Source organism: Malurus melanocephalus, unplaced genomic scaffold (genome assembly GCF_030028575.1).
Source record: "Malurus melanocephalus ecotype Western Australia unplaced genomic scaffold, MMel_1.1 scaffold_362, whole genome shotgun sequence".
NCBI lineage: Eukaryota > Metazoa > Chordata > Aves > Passeriformes > Maluridae > Malurus > Malurus melanocephalus.
The window spans coordinates 361,131-380,220 of NW_026623594.1; the positions used below are offsets into that span (position 1 = coordinate 361,131).

General features: G+C 45.6%; 1 protein-coding gene across 2 annotated transcripts in view; it reads left to right on the forward strand.

Annotated features, from left to right (window-relative positions):
- The first annotated feature begins 6 nt into the window (after positions 1-6).
- The window catches only part of NSD1 (nuclear receptor binding SET domain protein 1), a 53,327-nt gene continuing 34,243 nt past the window's right edge, over positions 7-19,090 (forward strand). The window contains exons 1-4 of one of the 2 annotated variants that reach the window (XM_057378476.1): positions 7-58; positions 265-923; positions 15,751-15,886; positions 18,804-18,976. In XM_057378476.1, the coding sequence (XP_057234459.1) occupies positions 285-923; positions 15,751-15,886; positions 18,804-18,976 (948 nt within the window). In that variant the 5' untranslated portion in view covers positions 7-58; positions 265-284. Of the gene's footprint in view, positions 59-264; positions 924-15,750; positions 15,887-18,803; positions 18,977-19,090 lie in introns of those variants that run through there. The other variant, XM_057378477.1, reaches the window with a different exon arrangement.

A 19,090-nucleotide genomic window follows, 5' to 3' on the forward strand; every position in this document is an offset into this window, starting at 1 on the left:
GCGTCTCCCCATCCGCCCGCTCCGGGGGCAGGCGCCGAGCCGCCCGCGGCACCCGCAGGTGAGCGGCGGCCCTGCGGCAGCCTCCAGCAGGGCGAGCGACCCCGGCGCCGGCCGTGCTGTGCCGAGCCGGGGTGGCCGGGCCGCGGCCTGGGGCCTGTAGTGCGGCGGTGGCGGAGCGGGGCCGGCGGAGCCAAACGCGGCCCCCGGGTGCGGCTGCCATTTTGCGGTGCGGGCCGGGCTGACCCCATTGTGCTGTKCCCGCAGGTGGATGCCCGCCGCCCGGCATGGAGCAGGCCTGCGAAGTGAGCCGCCGCAGCTGCCTCGTCCCTTTCGGCACCTCTCTGTCGGCCGCCGAGCCCAAGGGCGGCCCCTTCAGCGAGGCCCGCGGCCCCGAGCCGCCCGCCATGCAGCTGGCGGCCGCCAAGCCCGGTTACGGCCAGGACCCGTCGTCCTGCTACATCCCGCTGCGCCGGCTGCAGGACTTGGCCTCCATGATCAACGCCGAGTACCTCGGCGGTGCCGCCGACGGCGCTGAGGCCCTGCCCGACCCTGGCTCTCCGGCCCCGCGGCTGCCCGCGGCGCAGGACCCGGCGGCCGAGGTGCCCCGCGGGGCCCGGGCCTTCCCCCTGCTCTTGCGGGACGGCGGAGAGGAGGCGCCGGAGGAGGAGGAGGAGGGCGCCGAGACTCCGGAGGAGGAGGAGGAGGASGACKACGACGACKACGACGACGACGACGACKACGACTACGASKAMGAGGARGAGGAGGAGGACGACGACGACGAGGAGGAGGTGACAGATCCCGGGAAGCGGAGCCGCGGCCGCTCCGCTTCGCAGCGGGGCCCCGACAGCCGCCTGCAGCCGACCGAGTCGGTGCCGGAGGGCGGCCCCGGGGAGAAGCCCGAGTCCTCGGCGGCCCTGCAACTCGTAAGCACCGTCGGGTCGCGGGCGGGGGGGCCGTGGCCGCTGCCATTTTGCGGTGCGGCAGGGCCTGGCCGGCCGCGCTGCCTCCCTCGSCCCGGCACCCCGGAGGATGGGAGCCATCTTACCGAGCCAGGGGACCGTGCCGGGGCCAGCGCGGGCTGTCACCGCGCTCACCGCGCACCTGTGTCCCGGCGCGGCCGCCCGCGCTCCCCCCGCCGCTTTTTCTCCCGTCAGGAATAAGAGGCACCATCCYTCTGCCCAGCAACTCGCTGCGGAGTTCCCGGTGGAGTTTTTTCCCCGTTTGAAGGGTTTTTTTTTTTTTGAGCGCAGTGCAGAGGAGGAGGGCAGGAGGGAGCGTTCCCATCTCCTGCCGCTTTGGCTGAACGCTGTCAGAGGCTCTTTGTCTGGCCAGGCCTGAGGTTCCCGAGCTGAGAGACCTTGGCGGTGGCCAGGGAGAGGCCGTGTCATGGCCTGACAGACCTCACGGGTAGCAAATATTGCCTCTTATTCAGGCTTCCTTTTTTTTTGTAAATTTCTTTCYACACTCACAAATTCCTTTAGTTTATTTATGATGTAATTGACAAGAAGCAAAACCGGTGAAACTTCAAGAGTTCTGAAAGGAGATAGGTGAATTTCGTAWTTTTTTGGTGTAAATTTCTTTTGAATCCAAGTATATTTCTCAGTGTGACTTYTATTTGCAGCCGTATATGTRTATTTCCTKCAGGTTTTCAGTAATCTTTTTCTTSAGTATGTTTTTGCAATCTCARGGTTTCTTTCTGGAGGATACTCTAGGATTTAAGCATTGATGCAGAGTTTGAAGATTAGCTCAGGACTAATGCTGAAATCATCTTGCTCTCTCATTTCAGTAGAGCCACTGATTCCGGGCAGATCGTGCTGGGGCACTTGGGAGGCAGGACTGTGTTCCTTGGGAACACTCAGTGTTCCTGCTGTGTGCCCTGGGAGGTGGAGAGCACTTGTCACAGAGTGCCCGTGGAAGGGGTGATTTCAGGAAGATGCTGACAACAGCTTAATATATTTGTGAAACAGCTCAGGCATGTAGATACTCTTCAGCGTTCCTGGGCAAGAATCCCTCGGTCTTTGGTGGTGAGAGGCTGCTGTGGGTCTGAGGTTTGTGCATCTCCTCAGTTTTGTTTTGCAGAGCAAAAYGGGCATCTCTCACAGACATGTGCTCGGTGATGCGGTTGTGGGAGGGTCTCACTTTGTAAACAGAAGCTCGCTGAGGTACTTTCACAACACTTGCCTTTACACCATGCTCCACCACGGAACTGCAGCTGGTACGGTGGGAAAACTGTCCTGGAGATAGAGCCTGCTATTTGARTATGTAAGGAGGGTTGACTTTTCAGCAAAACTGCCTTGGCTGTGTGCTATAGTTAGCCTGRCTGGGTTGTTCTGGTGACTTGAAAGCATAACTGCACTCCTAAAAAAAATGCAAGGAAGAAAAGCATTTTTTAGGCARCTTGAGGTCCTCCTTTCGCTAAGTCTTGCATTCTTTTGCCAGTAWGTAAATGCATGTTGTCTGAGTGGTTCTTCATTTTAGCCCCACTGCCTGTGGAATGAGAAGAGACAGGGATTTTCCTCTGTGCCAAGTTACCACTGAGACAATTAGAATCTTTTAATTGTTGAACRTGACATAGTAGCTAGAAATAACCAGACTTGCTCCTCAGGTCATGTATTCATTTAGGTGTTTAATTCTAGTCTCATCTGTGTTTGGTAACTGGAATCAACTTTTTTTTTTGATAGCCTGCTAAACTTAAAACAAAAACTCACCCCCAAAAAAGTACCACGATTGTCTGGGAGTTCTGGACAGCTATTTTTAGTCTTATCATCGCTGGGCTACTCTTACTTTTATGCTGCCTAATGATGGGGCTCCTCCACCTTACAGCAAGCTTTTATTTTTGAGGCTCATGGCTCTTGAGTGTGCCGCTGCTGCTCAAACTTCCTGTTTTGCCAAGAGGGAAGTGTGTGTGTATTTCGGATGTCTGTGTCTGCCCCTTGAAAGATTTGAATTTTTCRATAGATGCTTGCTTTGAAAAGACTGGTTTCTGAAGTGTCAAGAGTGTTTCCAGCAGAAGGRCCAGAATTTGGTTTAGTCTTAAATGGCATGCAAAGTCCAGCATTTAAATAATGCCTCTGGGCAGGAGGGGTGGTGGSAGGTATTGTTTTGCATGGGGATTTGTTAATAGCCCTGGCACCCGCTGATCTCAGACAGGGGAGATTGGTCAGGTGCCATTCAGTTGCAAAGAGAGATGTGCCTATTCTGAAGTGAAGCTATTTTAAGTGCCGACTTAATTTCYCCTTAAGGGTGTCTGAAGTTCCCAGCAGCTCCCGACAGTTTTTGTGTTGTAGGGAAGGAAATTATAGCAGCAGTCCTTGGGTCTTGTTCTCCAGAGGTGATGGTACAGTAGCTGCTGGCTTGCTGYCTTGTGCACATGTTGGGCTATGGCCGTTTAAATTTAAATAGGTGGTTGTTCTTGAATATCTCTGTTCTTTACCATCTTGATATGAGTTTGTCTGTAGTGCTCTCCTGGGCTTCCAAGTTGCAGAGGCCCTGGACATCCTTGTGTAAAGTTGTGTAAAGAGGGAGAAGTGGGCCCGGACAGACTCCAGTGCTGSGGAGGATGGATGCAGCCACAGGAGGTCTGAGCACCATAGATATTTCTTGAATTTAAATGCTGAAGATTTGGAGCAGGTGGACTTGTTTCTTGCAGAACTCTAACAAGGAAATTTTGCTCTTCTAATACAACTTTTGGTGCCTTATTACTTCATTTTGTTGGCTCGTTGATTTTTAGTTGCTACCCACGGAGTGTGTTTGAGTCATTTGATTTGCRGAGTTGAGCACTCGAGGAAGCAGAGAGTTCTTGGATTCGGGTAACTCTGGGCCACTCCTGCTGTGTGTACGTTATGCATTCACAATCTGTTCTTTCCATGGAACTGATGGTTTCAGACTTCAGGATGTGCAGAGGCTTGCATGAGGGTCAGTGTTGCTTGTCATTATTATTTCTTTGTTGTCCATTCCCCCGAAGCAGTAGTAGTGTGATGTTTGGGTAATGGCAGTGAGGAAGTGAGGTACAGGGAAATCTAGATCCAGATCTTTCATCCCTAAGAATGGCTGCTTCCATGGGCTGCATGTGAGGTATGAGCAGGGCATGTGTGTAAGGCTCGTGGAAGGTTTTTGCTTTACCAGAATCACACTGTTTGTACTATATTAGAGCTACTGAAGGSCCGCAGTCCTCTCGAGGATTAATCCATGATGAACTTGAGTTCTGTTCTAATCTGCAGCTCTGGAAGGGCTCTTTATAACTCTTGTTATAAAGTGTTGGTGTTGCCTGTGTTAGAGTAACTCTGGTGCTTGGTTTATTAACTGGTGTGTGTGGTGCCATTTCTCTCTCTGCTAAAAATAAAATGAAGGAACCAAAACCATGTGATGCTTGCTACTCGTGTAAACATTTCCGAAAGAATCTCTACTATAGACTGTTGATTTGAGGTGTAACTAATTGCTGATAACATTATATCCCTGAGATTTAATAGGCATGGCAGTGGTTTGTTTTAGCAGAAAAYATAAATTTCTCTGGTCAGCTGACATCTTCATGGTGAGGACATGAATTCTGTTTGGCCGTTGGTGCTTCCTGCGGGCATCGTCTCCTGCTTTGTGCACCTGGAGAGAACAGGYTCTTTGTGTGCTACTGTCCCCATGCCACTGATCTTTCACACGTCCCTCTTTGCCACTAGGATTTGCAATGTTTGGAAGATGGTATTATGTCACAGAAAAGAGCATGTAGCTGGATCTTGTCTTGCTGTGCAGCCTGATGGCACCGACCAGGCCTTGTACTGAGGGACGTTCCTGTCTCAGATATCTCTAAACTTACCTATAAAGGACTTCAGCCATGGTGGGCAGCCAGAAGAATGGGTATTTCTACAGTGAGGGCCCTGTCCTGGCCTGTTACTGTTTGACCATGAATTTTTTAGGTCCTTAATGACTCGATTTCACGATGTGATGATACTGCATCATCTCTCGGTTGTGGTGGAGGTGTGAGTGGGTGAGTGTTAGGAGCTGTCACAGCAGGACCTGATGTGTATGAGAGTGTTAGAGCAGCTCATTCTGAGTGTTTTGAATAGTCTGTAGGATCCAGAGCTCTCCTGAACAGCAGGTTGGATCCTGGGAGCATTTATCATAGCATTTGGCTGAGATTGCCCTTCCTCTCCTTGTTTCATTGYATTTTGTTCTCTGTTTGCTGATTAGGTGTGAAATATCTGTTTGTATGTGATGGTACWGGAAATGACTTGGTTTCTCTAGAAAATACCTGGTGTTCCGTGTGAAATTTGAATGACTGATGCCTTCGTGGTTCATGTTCTGAAGCTGAATGTGTCTGTTTGCAAATAGCAAAACCAGAGGTATTTTCYTGCAGATGGGACAGTTTTGAAAGTGAGGTTTTACTGGATATAGTGACAGAAACCKCTGTAATTTCTGCTTTCTATATTTAAGACCTATTTTTAAAACTTGAGCCAGAGAAAAGTTGTTCAAGCCATGTCCTGATTAATATACTCTTTGCAGTTGTAAGTCTGGTAATGGTAGCAACAGAATTGGCTTTTATAAGTGGTTTTCTGAGCTGGATGCTGCCTCTCAGGCTCTGCTGGCTCTGCTGACTGACTCCACATGCTGGTGATTTCTTTTGGAAAAGTGTATCTGCCGCAACTTGAACCTTTTTTCCTAACAAATCTTAGGTTGTTGAGGTTGTATGATTCAAGTCTTGCTGTTACAACTTCTTCTCAGGCCTTGCTGTAGCAGTAACCTTTGACTTCAGAACAGCATATTCTGCATGAAGTCATGGATTTGTTGATTGCCTCTTGCAGTGTAGCAGCTTCTTGTTGTACTTCATTACACCCTGTTCCCAGAAGTGGGGTTAAACTGTGTGCTATGCAACAATTATTAAGGTTTTTTTTAAATTTCCTCAAGTTAACTGAACAAATGTGTAGCTCACTCAAGAGGAGAACTCTGAATATGGTTAACAAGCTACCTGAGCCCCAAGAAAAAATGTGTTATTCTCTAAGTTATAATTGAGATGGTATTTCTTTAAAATATATTCATAATTCAAAAATCAGTGTTATGGATGATGATCAATTTTCAGTGCAGTTGCTTAGAATATACTTCTGCTTTTCTTGGCTGTGACTGACATCTTCTTGTATGTAGTAATTTTGTTTTTCTGTTATTCGCTCTAGCATTTAGAAGGGTATAGGGGATAGAAGCACCTGAAAGAAGAAATCTTAGCAGGCAGGGGGGATGTCCTGGGAGTTGAAAAACCCAACAATTTATGTGAATGCCATTTTTAACACCAAAGAACTATGACCTATGTTCTGTTCTGTCTGCATAGAGCCATCTGGTGTGGAATGGTAACGCAGGGGAGTTTGGCATGGCTGCAGAGCTGTGGTGCCATGCTGTGGAAAACTGAGGTGGAAATTTGGAGCCCCACTGGTTCAGTGCTGGGTAGGAGCACGGRCGTTGCTTTGGCTGATCTGAGTGGGTGCTCCTGACTCCAGCGCCCAGGAGAGGGGAAGATGCTGCCATCTGTTACAATGGGTGCCAGCTGAAGTTCTCTGTACTTGTTAATCCAGTGTGGCTGCTCACAGTAGCTCTGCAGCAGTGATTAAATGTGCGACAGAGATAAAGATGGCCTGGGTGTGCATCCATCTCTTTTGTGTCCAAAAGCATTGATGAAGCCTGGAAGAATTTCAGCAGTATGTCTTGCCTCTGCTGAAGGATKGTAAAGCACTTGTTAAAATTGACAYGCTGACTTTCTGTGGTTATCACTAAGATTTATCTCACACTATTCTTTGGGAAAATGGCCAAAAGAAGTTGAGAGAAAAGTCACCTTGTGTATCACTTCCTTCCCTCACAAGAGCAGGCTGGTCTTGGCTGGGTACTTTCCCTGCTGTCTCTAGAACAGCCCAAGCAGAAGGGTTAAGTTGTCCCAACTCATTGCCTGGACTGGTTGTARCCTTGGCAGTGATGGAGCTGCACAATCCACAGGAGAATGAATGGCTTTTCCAGCAGCAGCCTCTGCTCTTTGGGGCTGAGGTGCTGCGGGGGCTCTGCATGAAGAGCAAGGCTGCAGGTGGAAGGGGCACCACACGCCTGGCATCAGGGAAGGGAGTGCTTTGGGAGCATTGTTTGTAGCTGAATCACAKGGAAATGGCAGCACATCTCCAGTCCCGTAGGCTTCCCCATGTGTTTTCCTATCCTCTTTCTCATGTGGTGGAGCGCTGGGGTTAGGAAGGGTTAGCAAGAAAAGCTTTGAGTGAGTTCTTGATAGAGAACTTGTTCTGTGGGTTACATGCCCTACTGGACAGCTACAGATGCTGCTGGAGGTGGCACATCCCACAGCGGGGCWCTTCAGGAAAAACAGTTTCATAGTAAAATAGTAATAGAATAAAATAGCAGCATAATTTGTTTTAGCTTTCAGATACTCATCAGAGCTAATGCACTGGGGAGTCCTTTTTTATTTTCAGACATTGACTTTTGTGTGTGAGACACCAGAAGTGTTGAGTTGGATKGACCAATCCAAGTGTTTTATCCAAGCCAAAGGATGGAGAATGCCTTTTGGTGTGGTATTCTTTAGGAAAAGGTGAACAGTGAATTTCCTGCACAGTAGTATCTCAGCACACTGGAAACATCAAGTTTCTTCTTTAGCTCCTGTAGTTGCAGTGCTGAGTGTGCAGTGAGATTCTCATCCTCAGCCCTGCTTGAAGCTTCCATGTTCCACTTGTTTTGGAGGAGAAAGTGTTCATGACTTTCCCTCCCACTGTTGGTGAGAAGATAAAAACCTGCTGTTGCCTAATGCAAGAAGGGTGAGGAGCAGAATGGTTATCATCCTTTCAGTAGTTCCTCCCCATGCCCTGATGTTACTTTGTTGTTTGGTTTTCCCAAGTACCTGTTCTGACTTCCTGCTGTTCTGGCTAATGTGGTGACTGCCCACAGATACCTAAATAACAGCAGTAAAACAAGTCAGATTCATCTTGTTTCTAGTTGGCTGTCCTCTTACAGCATGTTCACAATGTTTAGGAAACTGGATTCACCACAGAAAGGTTTGGGAAGCCTGTCTTRAAAMTAAGTTTGTGGTACCTGGTGCCTGAAGCATGAACTTGCCTCAAATAATGACTTTGAGTGTGGATATTAGGAAAGAAATAAGCACAAGATAAATTTATTGCCCTGCTAAGTGGTCAAAAATTCTGATTTCATTTTTAGCAGGGATTCAGAAAAATTAAAACTTAATTTTATRTGAATAGAGTTTAGGTTTCTTTTGGAAAAATTACGTAATTGTATAGGGGAAATTACATGCTGAATGCCACCTCATTTTTGGGAGGTTATGGTTTAGTGTAAGAGGCATCTTTTTATTTGGACTAGCAAAGTGGGATTATCCCTTCCTATCCTGTGGGTAAATAAAAGCTTCTGCAGAAGATGAGATTTGTAAGTCCCCGCTAAATGTTTRTTGCTTTTAAAGAATCCCTTGAATTTAAAGAAACCCAAACAACATCAACAACCAAACCAAAACAAGGAACAAACCAGYTGATTACATTTAATTCAACCCAAACTGACACTTTTTATCTCTTGGGGTTCTAATACAGTCACTCTTTACACTGTACGTGTTGTTCTCTAGTTTTGCTTCATTACGGTTACAGCTTAAGCTGTAATGAATAGAACACACATATATAAATTAGAATAGCCAAGTTTCATTTCACATAGTTCAAATCTGTTTTTCATTTCATGGATTTAGAAACTTCGTGTCTGCAAATGAACGTTATGTTTATCAGATGTCTTGCTTGTGAGCTATTTGTTTGATARTACATAGAGGAGCACAAAAGTAAGACTGAAAAAGGGACAGATCTGATGACCTCGTTTCAGTTTGGGGTTTTTATTGCTTGTTGTTTGACAATAAGATATTTGTGGGTACTTGTTCTTTGTGAGAATTTGCAAAGTTCTGGTAATGCCAGCAGTTCCTCTCTCACTGAAACAACTAGTGCTGATTAAAAGAGCCAGATTTTAAGAGAATGTGGTTTATCATTTAAAATCTGTGTGGGTAAGCAAGTATGAGAGTCTGTCCTCAGCTTCAGGCTCCTGGCAGTGGTCAGAAATCTTGTGTGTTTGTGCTTGTGGATTTCTCTCCACCAGGGATCTGGCTGAGATCATACCTCTTCTCTCCCAGTTCCTTCTCCTGCCTCCCTCCAACCTTGCTGTCAGGTGCATTTCTGGTAGTTAGGATGCTGAAGTGCCAAAGCTTTCTCTTACACTTCCATCCAATCCATAAGGAAAACTCTGTCCATTGAGTGAAAAAAGATGCTGTTACCCATTATCTTGGAGGCTGAGACTTGATGTTCTCTCATCAGTACATTCTTTATTTTGAATTTGTATGCGAATAATTCCTGACCTTGATAGAAATGCTTCAGGATGCAGGAATCACTCAAAGTAGCCCAGTCTGCTCTCTTGATTGTAACCTTTCAGGGTAGTTCCTATGTACATATGAACCCTGAAAAACTTTAGTACCTTGGAAAAGGATGCTAAAAACTGGCCAAAGACAACATATACCCACAAGCATGTTGATAACAGAAGTTTGGTCTGTRTCATAATCTTTGCTGTATTTTTGGCTAGTGAATATTTAATTAGTGAGTATTTAACCCTTCTGGATGATAATGGTCCTAGATAAGAGTAGTGTACTTTTTCAGACATGAATGTAGGTCAGCCTGTTGCTTTTTGCTGCAGTGCTGAAGCCTAAGGAAGAGTGGAGCAGTTGGGMCAAAGGGCATGTCCCCAGGTCCCCAGAAGCACAGGCTGCCCATGGGCTTCCAGCAGTCTTCTCCAGCTGCTCAGTTTGATTTGAAGCTTGTAATAACGTGCCAATGTGATTATTACTCTGGTTTCTTCAGATAKGCCACTGCGTGCTGTGGTTTGGGTGGGGGTTTTGTCCATATGGACTCCAGTTGGGCTTACCCCTTTCCCTGTGCAGGGATTGATTCCTCTAAGTTTTGTCACAGCAAGTGCAGGGTCAGCATTGCATCCTCTCTMTGTAAAGGCTTAAAGCTCCTGTGGTTTGGTAATGATACTTTGTATGGAGGAAACTTTGGTGATCTCTGCTTAGCTTCAAATATTTCTTAAGCTGTCAAGTAGATATAATTTAATTTGCTTTCCATTTTGGGGTTTTTTTTTTAAGTGATTTGGTTTTGATTTCAGAAAAGCTTCTTTTAAACACGAATCTTTGCTAATGAGAATTAATTCTTGGCTTCCAGCACAAGCAGTTACTAATTTTGCTGTGTCGTTGTTCTTAGTCTCTTCTCCTTTTTACCTTTCCATGCAGCATTCCCAAGCAAAGGTTATTTTCCAGTTCCCCTCTTCTCTCTGTGTCTGTTCATTTCTCAGTCCAGAACTGTTAGGGGTGAATGAAGTAATGAGCAGTGGATCACTCAGACTTTTTCCATCCTCCTTTTGTTAAGAGCAGTACAGAGGCAGGATTTCACATTTTAACTTACCTCTTAGCAGCAGTCACTGTATGGGAATTGCATCCATTGCTGCTTCATTTCTGTGACTGAAGTTAAAGGATCTGGATCCCCTGTGACAGGAGCTGTATCGACAGAGGGGTAACCCTGAATGCTGAGGTTACAACTGCTCTGCTTTGTCTTAAACTCTGCTAACTCACTGAGGTTGAGCTGTAGCTGGAGGAAAGCTCCATCTCCTAGTTTGGAGTAGCTTTAGCAATGCCCTTCCAGGCTTGTTCTGGGAGTATTTTAATAGKGAGAACTTGCCCTGGTCGCTGCTTCCCCTTTTTGAAGGCGGAGGGTGAATAACCTGTTCCACTGAAATGGCAGGAGCTGGGAGTGGCCTGTCCTAGGCATGGAGCACCTGTGACACCAGCTGTGCAGTTGGTTGTGTTAGTGGGTGACTACTTTATAGAATCACAGAATGGTTTGGGGTGGAAGGGTCCTTAAAGACAATCTRGTTCCAAYGCCCTGCCATGGGCAGGGACACYTTCTGTTAGATGAGATTGCTCAGAGCTCCATCCAACCTGGCCTGGAACGCTTCCGTGGATGGGGCAGGGCCTCACTACCTTCATAGGGAAGATTWTCTTCCTCACATTTAATCTAAACCTACTCACAGTCAATGCTTATTCCCCCTTGTCCTGTCRCTCTGTGCCCTTGTAAGAAGTCCCCCTCCAGYAGACTGYTKGGCCCAGGCTATCCAGGTGTCTTCAGATGTCATTGCTCCCTCAAGTTCATTTTGGTAGATTTTTTTCTGTTACAAAAAGCTGTTGATCTTCAGCCAGTTCAGCCGTATCTCGGGTTGGGTTAGTGGCTCATAGGAATTTGATTAATTCCTTGTAATCTCATCCTGTCAGGAAAAAAGTAATGATTATTGTACTTTAGGGAATAAAAGGATGGGGAGGTGCAGGTTGTGGACTGACCCTCACCAGGTTTTCACTTCTAACTAATAAAGAAGTAGATATTGGGAGCAGCTTGATCCTGGGCATGGGTGGAATGCAGGGAGAAGCACGAGAGTTGCTGCCCTGGAAATGAGAAGGTTTGGCACTGGAAGCTTGTGGGGCAGAGCTGTTSCTGCTTTCTGCCCCTGGCAGTGATGTTTGGGCCAGTTCATGTGTAGGGTGTGACCTACCTGGCAGCTGCCAGTGTGGTGAGATCTGCTCAGGAGATATCCCTATCCCATCCTGCTGCTGCAGGGCCCTGGGCAGGTATCTGCTGTACACTCAGAGGAAAAGCCTATTAGTGTCATTGTTTATACTGTATTGGTTAATTACCCTGTGGATGTGGCCGCCTCCTTTTATTTTTTCCCTTGACTTTGATTCTGTCCAGTTCGTGCCTGAAACAGGCTTGGCAGTATCTTCCTCCATTATTTTCAGGAGGTCAGTGGCTTCCTTCATGCTTTTCTTCATCTTCTTGCACACAGTCTCTTTTGCAGCCCCAGCCTTTCTGCAAAACGTGTTCCATCCCTGGCTTCATTTAATAATGTTGTTTATATTTAAGTCAGGGCTTTCTTGGCCAAGTATTTCCACAATGGTTTTCCAAAGCAGGTCTGAATTGGAAGTGTGCAAGACTAGAATGGCTGCAGATCAGTGCATCATCTCTGGACAGATGTCTCTTTGGATATATGGAATTGAAAATTTGAAATTGCCTGTAAGAGCAAATATATCTCTGCCCCTTTGTGTGCAGTTCAGTCTTGCTGTGGCTCTGCCAAGATAGTCACATCCCTGGTCACGCTGTTGGGGCACGTGGGGTGTCTGCAGCTGTGCCTCCAGCTGCACTGGAGGGGCTGCTGCTGCTCTGATTTCTATTCAGAGATGTCCAGTGCTGCAGGAAAGGTGCACCCTGTGGCTGTCAGYATTGTCTGTGTTTGTGGGCTTCTGCTTTGTGCCACTTCTTCCAGCAAGATTGATGGATCGAACAGTTGCTTCCAGTGGCAGAGCCAAGAGTGGTTACTGGATAAGGGTTATTTTTTCCACTTTTTAATGATGTGGTTATTTTCAAGGGAGGAAGATTGGTGACATRGTTGAGGACTGACAGTATGTTTACCATAATAAAAACACTTGTAAATTTAAGCTTTATTTGCTTAGTATGTTTCATTATTTGCTGTAGCATGAGAATTTCAGGAGGGAAAGGTACTTTTTCTAATAGAAAGCTTCCTTTTCTCATGAAGCTGAGCACCAACATTTGTTATTTCAGTTAGTGAATTGCAGACTGGCATGTTTGTTTGACACAGTAAAAATTCAAGAGGTGACTTCTGAGGTAGTATTTGTGTCATCCCGCTGCTGCATCTTGGCTTGTGGCCCCTTTCACAGTGATCTTTTGGGGTCTTAGGTGGAGAGGGTTTGATTAAAAACATCTGCAAGGTACAGTCTTGTTTTGTCCAAAAATAGCACAGTGGGATCTGAAATGCTGCAGATCATCTGGAGCTTAGGCTGTAGCTTGTCCCATGTGAACAGCAAATGAATGCCACACAGTTGATAACAGAGTAGACAGTGCTGACTGCCTTGAGGAGAACATCAAACTACAAAACTGTGATGTTGCTTATCAGTGGAGAAGGTCCTGTCCTTTCCTTCCTCACTAATCAAGGCTCTTAACTGGTTTAAGTATCTCCATTGGAATTGCAACGTGGTGCTTACTCGATCTGCAGCGGTTCTTTAAATACTTGAATATTTCCATGCTCTGAAGCAAACAGTGCTGTGATCAGATGTATATGTGAAGCTTATTTTTTTAAAAAACTTGGGCTTTCCCTAGCTCACAGAAAAATCACTGTTAGTGCAGTGCTGAATTTCTGGCCATCAGGCTATATCAGCAGTTTGGTATAGTAAATGCTAATTTTAATAGGACTGAAATTTCTTGTATTCTGACATACAAAATACATGCTTTGGGGCTATAACTCTTCTGTCATTCAGAAGAGTTTAAAAGAAGAGATTTAACTGTACCTGGAAAGAACAACTACTGCTTTTGCTCCTCTGCTTTTGTTTTTTTCAATGTTACACGTTTTGAAAGTCCCTAGCAGATTTTTTTTTCTGTGTAAAGAAAAAAATGTAAAGGTATCTCTGGCAGGTTGATGGGATTTAGGGAGCGTAGAAAGGAAAATTATGCAAGACACTGACCTGCTGCAGTGCATCCTGTCTCAAGGCTCTCCCCTAGGACATGGTGCTTCCTGATCTGCCTCTGTGACCCACTGGTGGGGACTTTGTGGTGGGTGATGGTGAGTCCAACACCTGATTGCTAATGCCTGGGAAATGAGAGAGGAAACTGGGCAGGAATGAGAATAGCTGCTGACTTCTTGGAAAGAGCTTTAGGCATTGTCTGAATAGTTTCTTGAAAGCCATCTTTTCAGATGGCTGGGCTGTTGGAGGTTGACAAAGAGTTGATTTAAATGCAGACTGGCCTCGGGGCAGGGGTTGTGGATGTCCTTCAGGTGGATCAATGTGAATGGCTCTGGCAAATCTCCAGCGAGGTTTTACTGCTCGGTATAGTGACACTGCTCAGGTTACAGTTATCAGTAAGATGCACTTCCATTGTATGTGTATGCACAGCATCGGAGATAATCAGCTGGAATATACATGTGCCGCTCAAAGCCTAGGCTGGGAATCTGTGAAGAAAATTTGCGGCCAAACTCACATTTACAAGAACACAAGCTGGAAACAGATTAAAAAAAGGTGGGGTTTGCATCTGAAAGTGCATCTGCATTTTAAAARCAGCAGCCAAGGCAGCACCTCTGGTTCCTGTGCTCACAGATCCAGCTGGAGACAGGGAGGCTCCAGCAAGGCAGTGACAGAGAGAGGGGCAGCAGCCCCCTGCCTGGTGCTGTTCACATTTCCTGTTCCTGAACTCCTGCTCAGCAATAAGTTATTGTGTGGCTTTTGATGAGTGAGTGAGAGGAATTTCAACAATGTAGTCTGTAACATCATTACGTGCCTTTTTTTCACGTGTCAGAGTTTATCCTTTTGTGTTTTCTTTAACCACATGAAGAAGATCCATAAAACTCAATGAGAAGCGAAGTATACGTTTTATTAGAGAGGTCTGTTGTGTTTTAGTTGCTGGGATGTTGCACTGGGTATGGCAAGAGACGTGCCTSGAGCAGGGTGGTTAGCAGGATGGAGAAGTGAAGCAGAAAGGTGTGTGTTTGTGCCATAATGGTTTTAATGAGGAGCATATTGCTTGTGCTTATTGGCAGGAGAAACACCTAGAGTGTGTCTTGGAGCTCCTAAAAAGCTGAGCACACATGGGACATATTGSTGGGTGCTGCTAAACAGGCAGGTTACCTCACAGCTGGGTGCAGAGACTCTTGTATCCTGTGAAAACCTAYTGTACCCCATCTTGGCTCAATTATTCACAACACCAAAGCTCCTGGATCCTCTCTCCTTGGCAGAGGTCCTGCTGATAGAGCATATCCAGCCAGAGAGGCTGCATGCTTAGCAATCAGCACAGGATCTGCTCTCAGCTCTTGGGCAGTGACACAGAAATGGCATTAAACAGCTTTAGGGTTTGTGTGTTGAGAGATTTTGGTGTTCTCATGGCCGCTGCACAGCCCTGGGAAGCTGAGTGGATTTGGGTGACTGCAGAGATGATACTCGTGAGCGGGTTTTGGAGACGGGCAAGGTCAGTGTGTCTGTCTGTGTCCTAGAGGGGAATGACTGCTGTTATGCTCCCTTTCTGCTCCATAGTTTTGGGGCAAAACAACACCAGTTCTGCTCMTACAAGCTAAACATCAGTATGTACGATTTTTTGGTGATTGTCTCTGTCTTTGGTTTCAAATATTTTCTGGTGAAGCTTTTTCCTGAGAATGGATGAGAAGCAGGGAAATTACTAACTAGTAGTACCAACTTATTTTTTTTCCAATTGATAAACACTTAATTTGCTGTTCCTAGCACCTTTCAGTCAGGCAAATTTCAGTCTCTTACTACTACTTTTTCTGTATGTTACAAACTTTGAAATGAACAAATTGGTGTCTGTGAAATAATGGGATCTAGTAGTCACTCGAAACATTTACGTGTTCAAATGTGTGAAGTTTGAGTGTAGTCATTTACCAGGGGTCACATTACTTACTAAAAAAATAACWAAAACCTTCTCAAATCCTCTTTGTTGTTTTGTTCTTTCAGAAGAATGGGAGAACCATTGTGTTCTTTSAAGGTGTAGGAGCCACTAAGTAAARTCAGGACTTGCTTTTTAATGTAAATGTCTCTGCTGTCCTATGTAATCTGCACACAGGGGGTGAAGCAAATCTCTTCAAAAGCATCTGGAGCTKTAGTGATTTCTTGTGTTCTGGTTTTTCCCCAAGATTCGAGACGAGAAGAAAGCTACTCCAGTGAAGTATGAAGTTGGGGATCTTGTTTGGGCCAAGTTCAACAGACGCCCATGGTGGCCATGCACAATTTGTCATGACCCAGTGCTGGACTGTCACTCAAAAATGAAAGGTACTGTATCTACTCAGACCACAAACTGAAGGTGTTGTGTATGGCAGGATGGTGCAGTTTTTAATTAATTTTAAAAACTTCTCTGGCCCTTGAAAGGTGTAAAGAAATAGACTCTGCTGTGGAAAACAGGTTCTGGATCCCTATATGAGAGCTAAATGAGGGAGGTGGCAGGAGGAGAAGGGTGCTGGGGGTGCTGAAGTGGCACTGGTAGCTGTTGGACATTTAGGCTTTTCTTCACAGAGTGTAGGGTGATGAATGGTTGGGCTAAGCTCAGGGCAGTGCAGAAGAAATACCAGCCTCTCAAAAAAGTGATAAAGAGAAAAAGGAGGTAGGTCAGAGAGGTGCAACAGGTGAGGAATCAAGAGCTGGGAAGAYTGGAGTATGTGAGGACCAGAATTATTCTTGGAGAACTTGAGGCTGGAGAGGCTGAGAAGTGGAGTGTTGGGATAGTGCAGTGTAGTTGCTGATTGTCTGAAGGTGTGATGGGAATGTATGCATGGAAGTGAAATTTTTGRTCTTGTTTGGCACAAGAAAGCAAGATGCTGTTGACAGGGAAATTCTGGAAAAACACGAGAGATGGAGCCACATATGTGAACGTTTAGTGTAGAGTGTGAGCAAGCTGAGTATGAGGAGGAGAGATGGGGGAAATAGGACAGAGTGTGTGTTTGACCACAGGAGAGAACCAAGGAGGGAGAAAGTGTCTTACAAGCTCAAGACAGAGGCAGGTGAGTGATGGAGAGAAYAGAAGGGAAGTGATGAATTGTTTGCTTTTAGGATCATGCCAGATGCCACGGGGAGACTGTTGCAAACAGAAAGGCTTATTTGTTCCTGTTTTCCCCTTCTGGTTCTTTTAGTTTTATGGGCAACTGGAAACCCCTTGAACTGGTTSCCTCTGCCACTGACAGCTCTAGACTGGTGACTTTGGCACTCACTACTGTATTTCTCTCCAGGTTTTGTGGCCCTTGCCAGCTTAAGGACAAGTGCTGGGTAGGAGTGGAGTTCTTTTTGACTGACTGTCAGCTCTGACCATCAACAGAGCCACTGCTGTTTCTCTAGAGACATGAAATAGCTTTTCCTACATGGTGCTCACATCAGCTCCAAGCCTGGTTGCTGAAGTCTTCTTTCTTCACCTCCCCCATCCTCCTTTGGGAAGCATTTATCCTGATTCTAGAGAATACTGAATATGCTGTTTTAAATAGTCTCTTTCCAGCTCTCAAATTCCTGTCATAGGTGTTTCCAGAAGATACTTTCCCCCCACATTCCTCCTCATGAAGTTTTGGGCAGGATTTAATGTATATAACTGTCCAGTATTCCCCTCTCAGCCTGTGCATGAGGATTTCTAATGAAGGAATTCTGCAGAGAGGAAATGTTCTGTTAGCAAATTCCAGGAAGGCCTGATCTCTGGCCACATGATGGACTCTTCCATCATTGTTTTATCTGTGCTCAAACCAATGGAGCTCAGGGGAAAACCGTATTTTCCAGTTGTGACTGAATGTAACCTGCTTGTCTCCCCTTCCCARTGCCAAGGTAGCAAAGCAGGTGGATATGAACTCTGGCACTTTTGGGCAGGAGGAGGTGCCAGGCTCTGTGTGCACTGTAGGAAGCACAGTCCTCCTGCCTTGGCTGTCCTGTTGCCAAGGGAACAAGCCCTTCGAAATAAGGCAGGTCGCTTCAACCTCATCACTTGTGCTGACACCTCTTCTCTTGGATTTGAGGAATGGTGTTTASTTTAAGGCAGTTTGCCTTTTCTCAGCAAGTTTTTGACTTGGAAGATTTCTGCAACTAGAAGGTATAGGCTCAGTGGCTTGAGTCCCAGAACTGTGAATGGGGTGGATGAAGCCTGTTGTCTTCACCCTTAGTTTGATGTTGTTCTGGTCATTGTCATCGTCTTCTTAGTCTTGGTTAGAATCTCAATTTCAGCATCACTTAAGACCAGGCTGCCACACTGTGCTGGCACCTCTGGAAGAGCCAGCACAAACCAAATGGGCTGGAAGTGTAATCTGCCTGTTCAGAGGGTGAAGGTGTTTACAGGAGAAGATTAATACATTGCAGCAAACTGCAGGGAGAAGTTTATATCCCTTGTTTTCAAGTCTTGTTTGCTCTGTTCTAATGCTTGTGACCTGTCCTTTTTCACCAGCACACCCAGTACTGATTCAGTTCTTATTTGTACCATGTATGTTCAACATTCTTGCACAGAAAGTACCTTTAAAGAATCTTTGAATGTGGCCTTATGACTGAGTTTCTTCTCTTGGTCTGCACCTCTGTGCCTAAAGTGCAATTAATATTGTGTCATGTTGCACCTAATCTTTTCGATGTGCGTGCATATGTCTGCTTAAATGCTGCTGTTAATGTTTTGTGTCCTAAATAAGAGTTTGTTTGGTATTAAAACATTGAACAAAATGGGATATATTGTGATGGGGGAGGCTCTACCTRTGTGAGTAAATCCTGTCCAGAAGGATGTCAGTTCTGGGTGTTGCCAGTACCGTTGTGTTTTCCCAACGGTCAAGGGCYCTGGACTGTTTAATCATTAATCAGGGAGTAGCAGAAAAGAAATGTTCTGCCTGGTATGTTGTGTCTCTCAAGATAAAAATATTTAGGTATATTTGCCCTTTTTTTTTTGGAAACAATCTGTGCTCTAGGAAGATGACCAATCACAGGCCTGTTAATCAGTTGTTTGTGAGAAAAAAAGCCCAAACATCTTAAAAACAGAGAGTAGCAATGTAGAATATAGRCAGCAGCAATCAAATCTCCTTTAGTTCTGAGTAGAAATCCCCAGAACTGKCATTTATGTAGGAATGTTGTCAAGCAACATGTAGTTGAAAATTACCTGTCAAATTGTTACTGCTTTCTGTGTCTCCTTTTATGTCTTTATTGTGTTACATACAAAGGGTTAATTCTGTTAAATTTCTCAAAATAGTTTCCAGTGGGAGACCATACCGAGAGTACTATGTGGATGCCTTAGGAGAACCTTCAGAGAAAACCTGGGTTGCTGGGAAAGCTATTGTCCTCTTTGAAGGGAGACATCAGTTTGAAGAGCTGCCTGTTCTCCGGAAAAGAGGAAAGCAAAAGGAAAAAGGCTACAAACAGAAGGTGAAAGATCTGTTTTCTGTAATGTTTTTATTTCTTTGTATCTGCACAGTACAAAATACTCCTTTATGCCTGGAATTGTACTTTTGACAGCTTCTGTGAGACTGACTGCAGCAA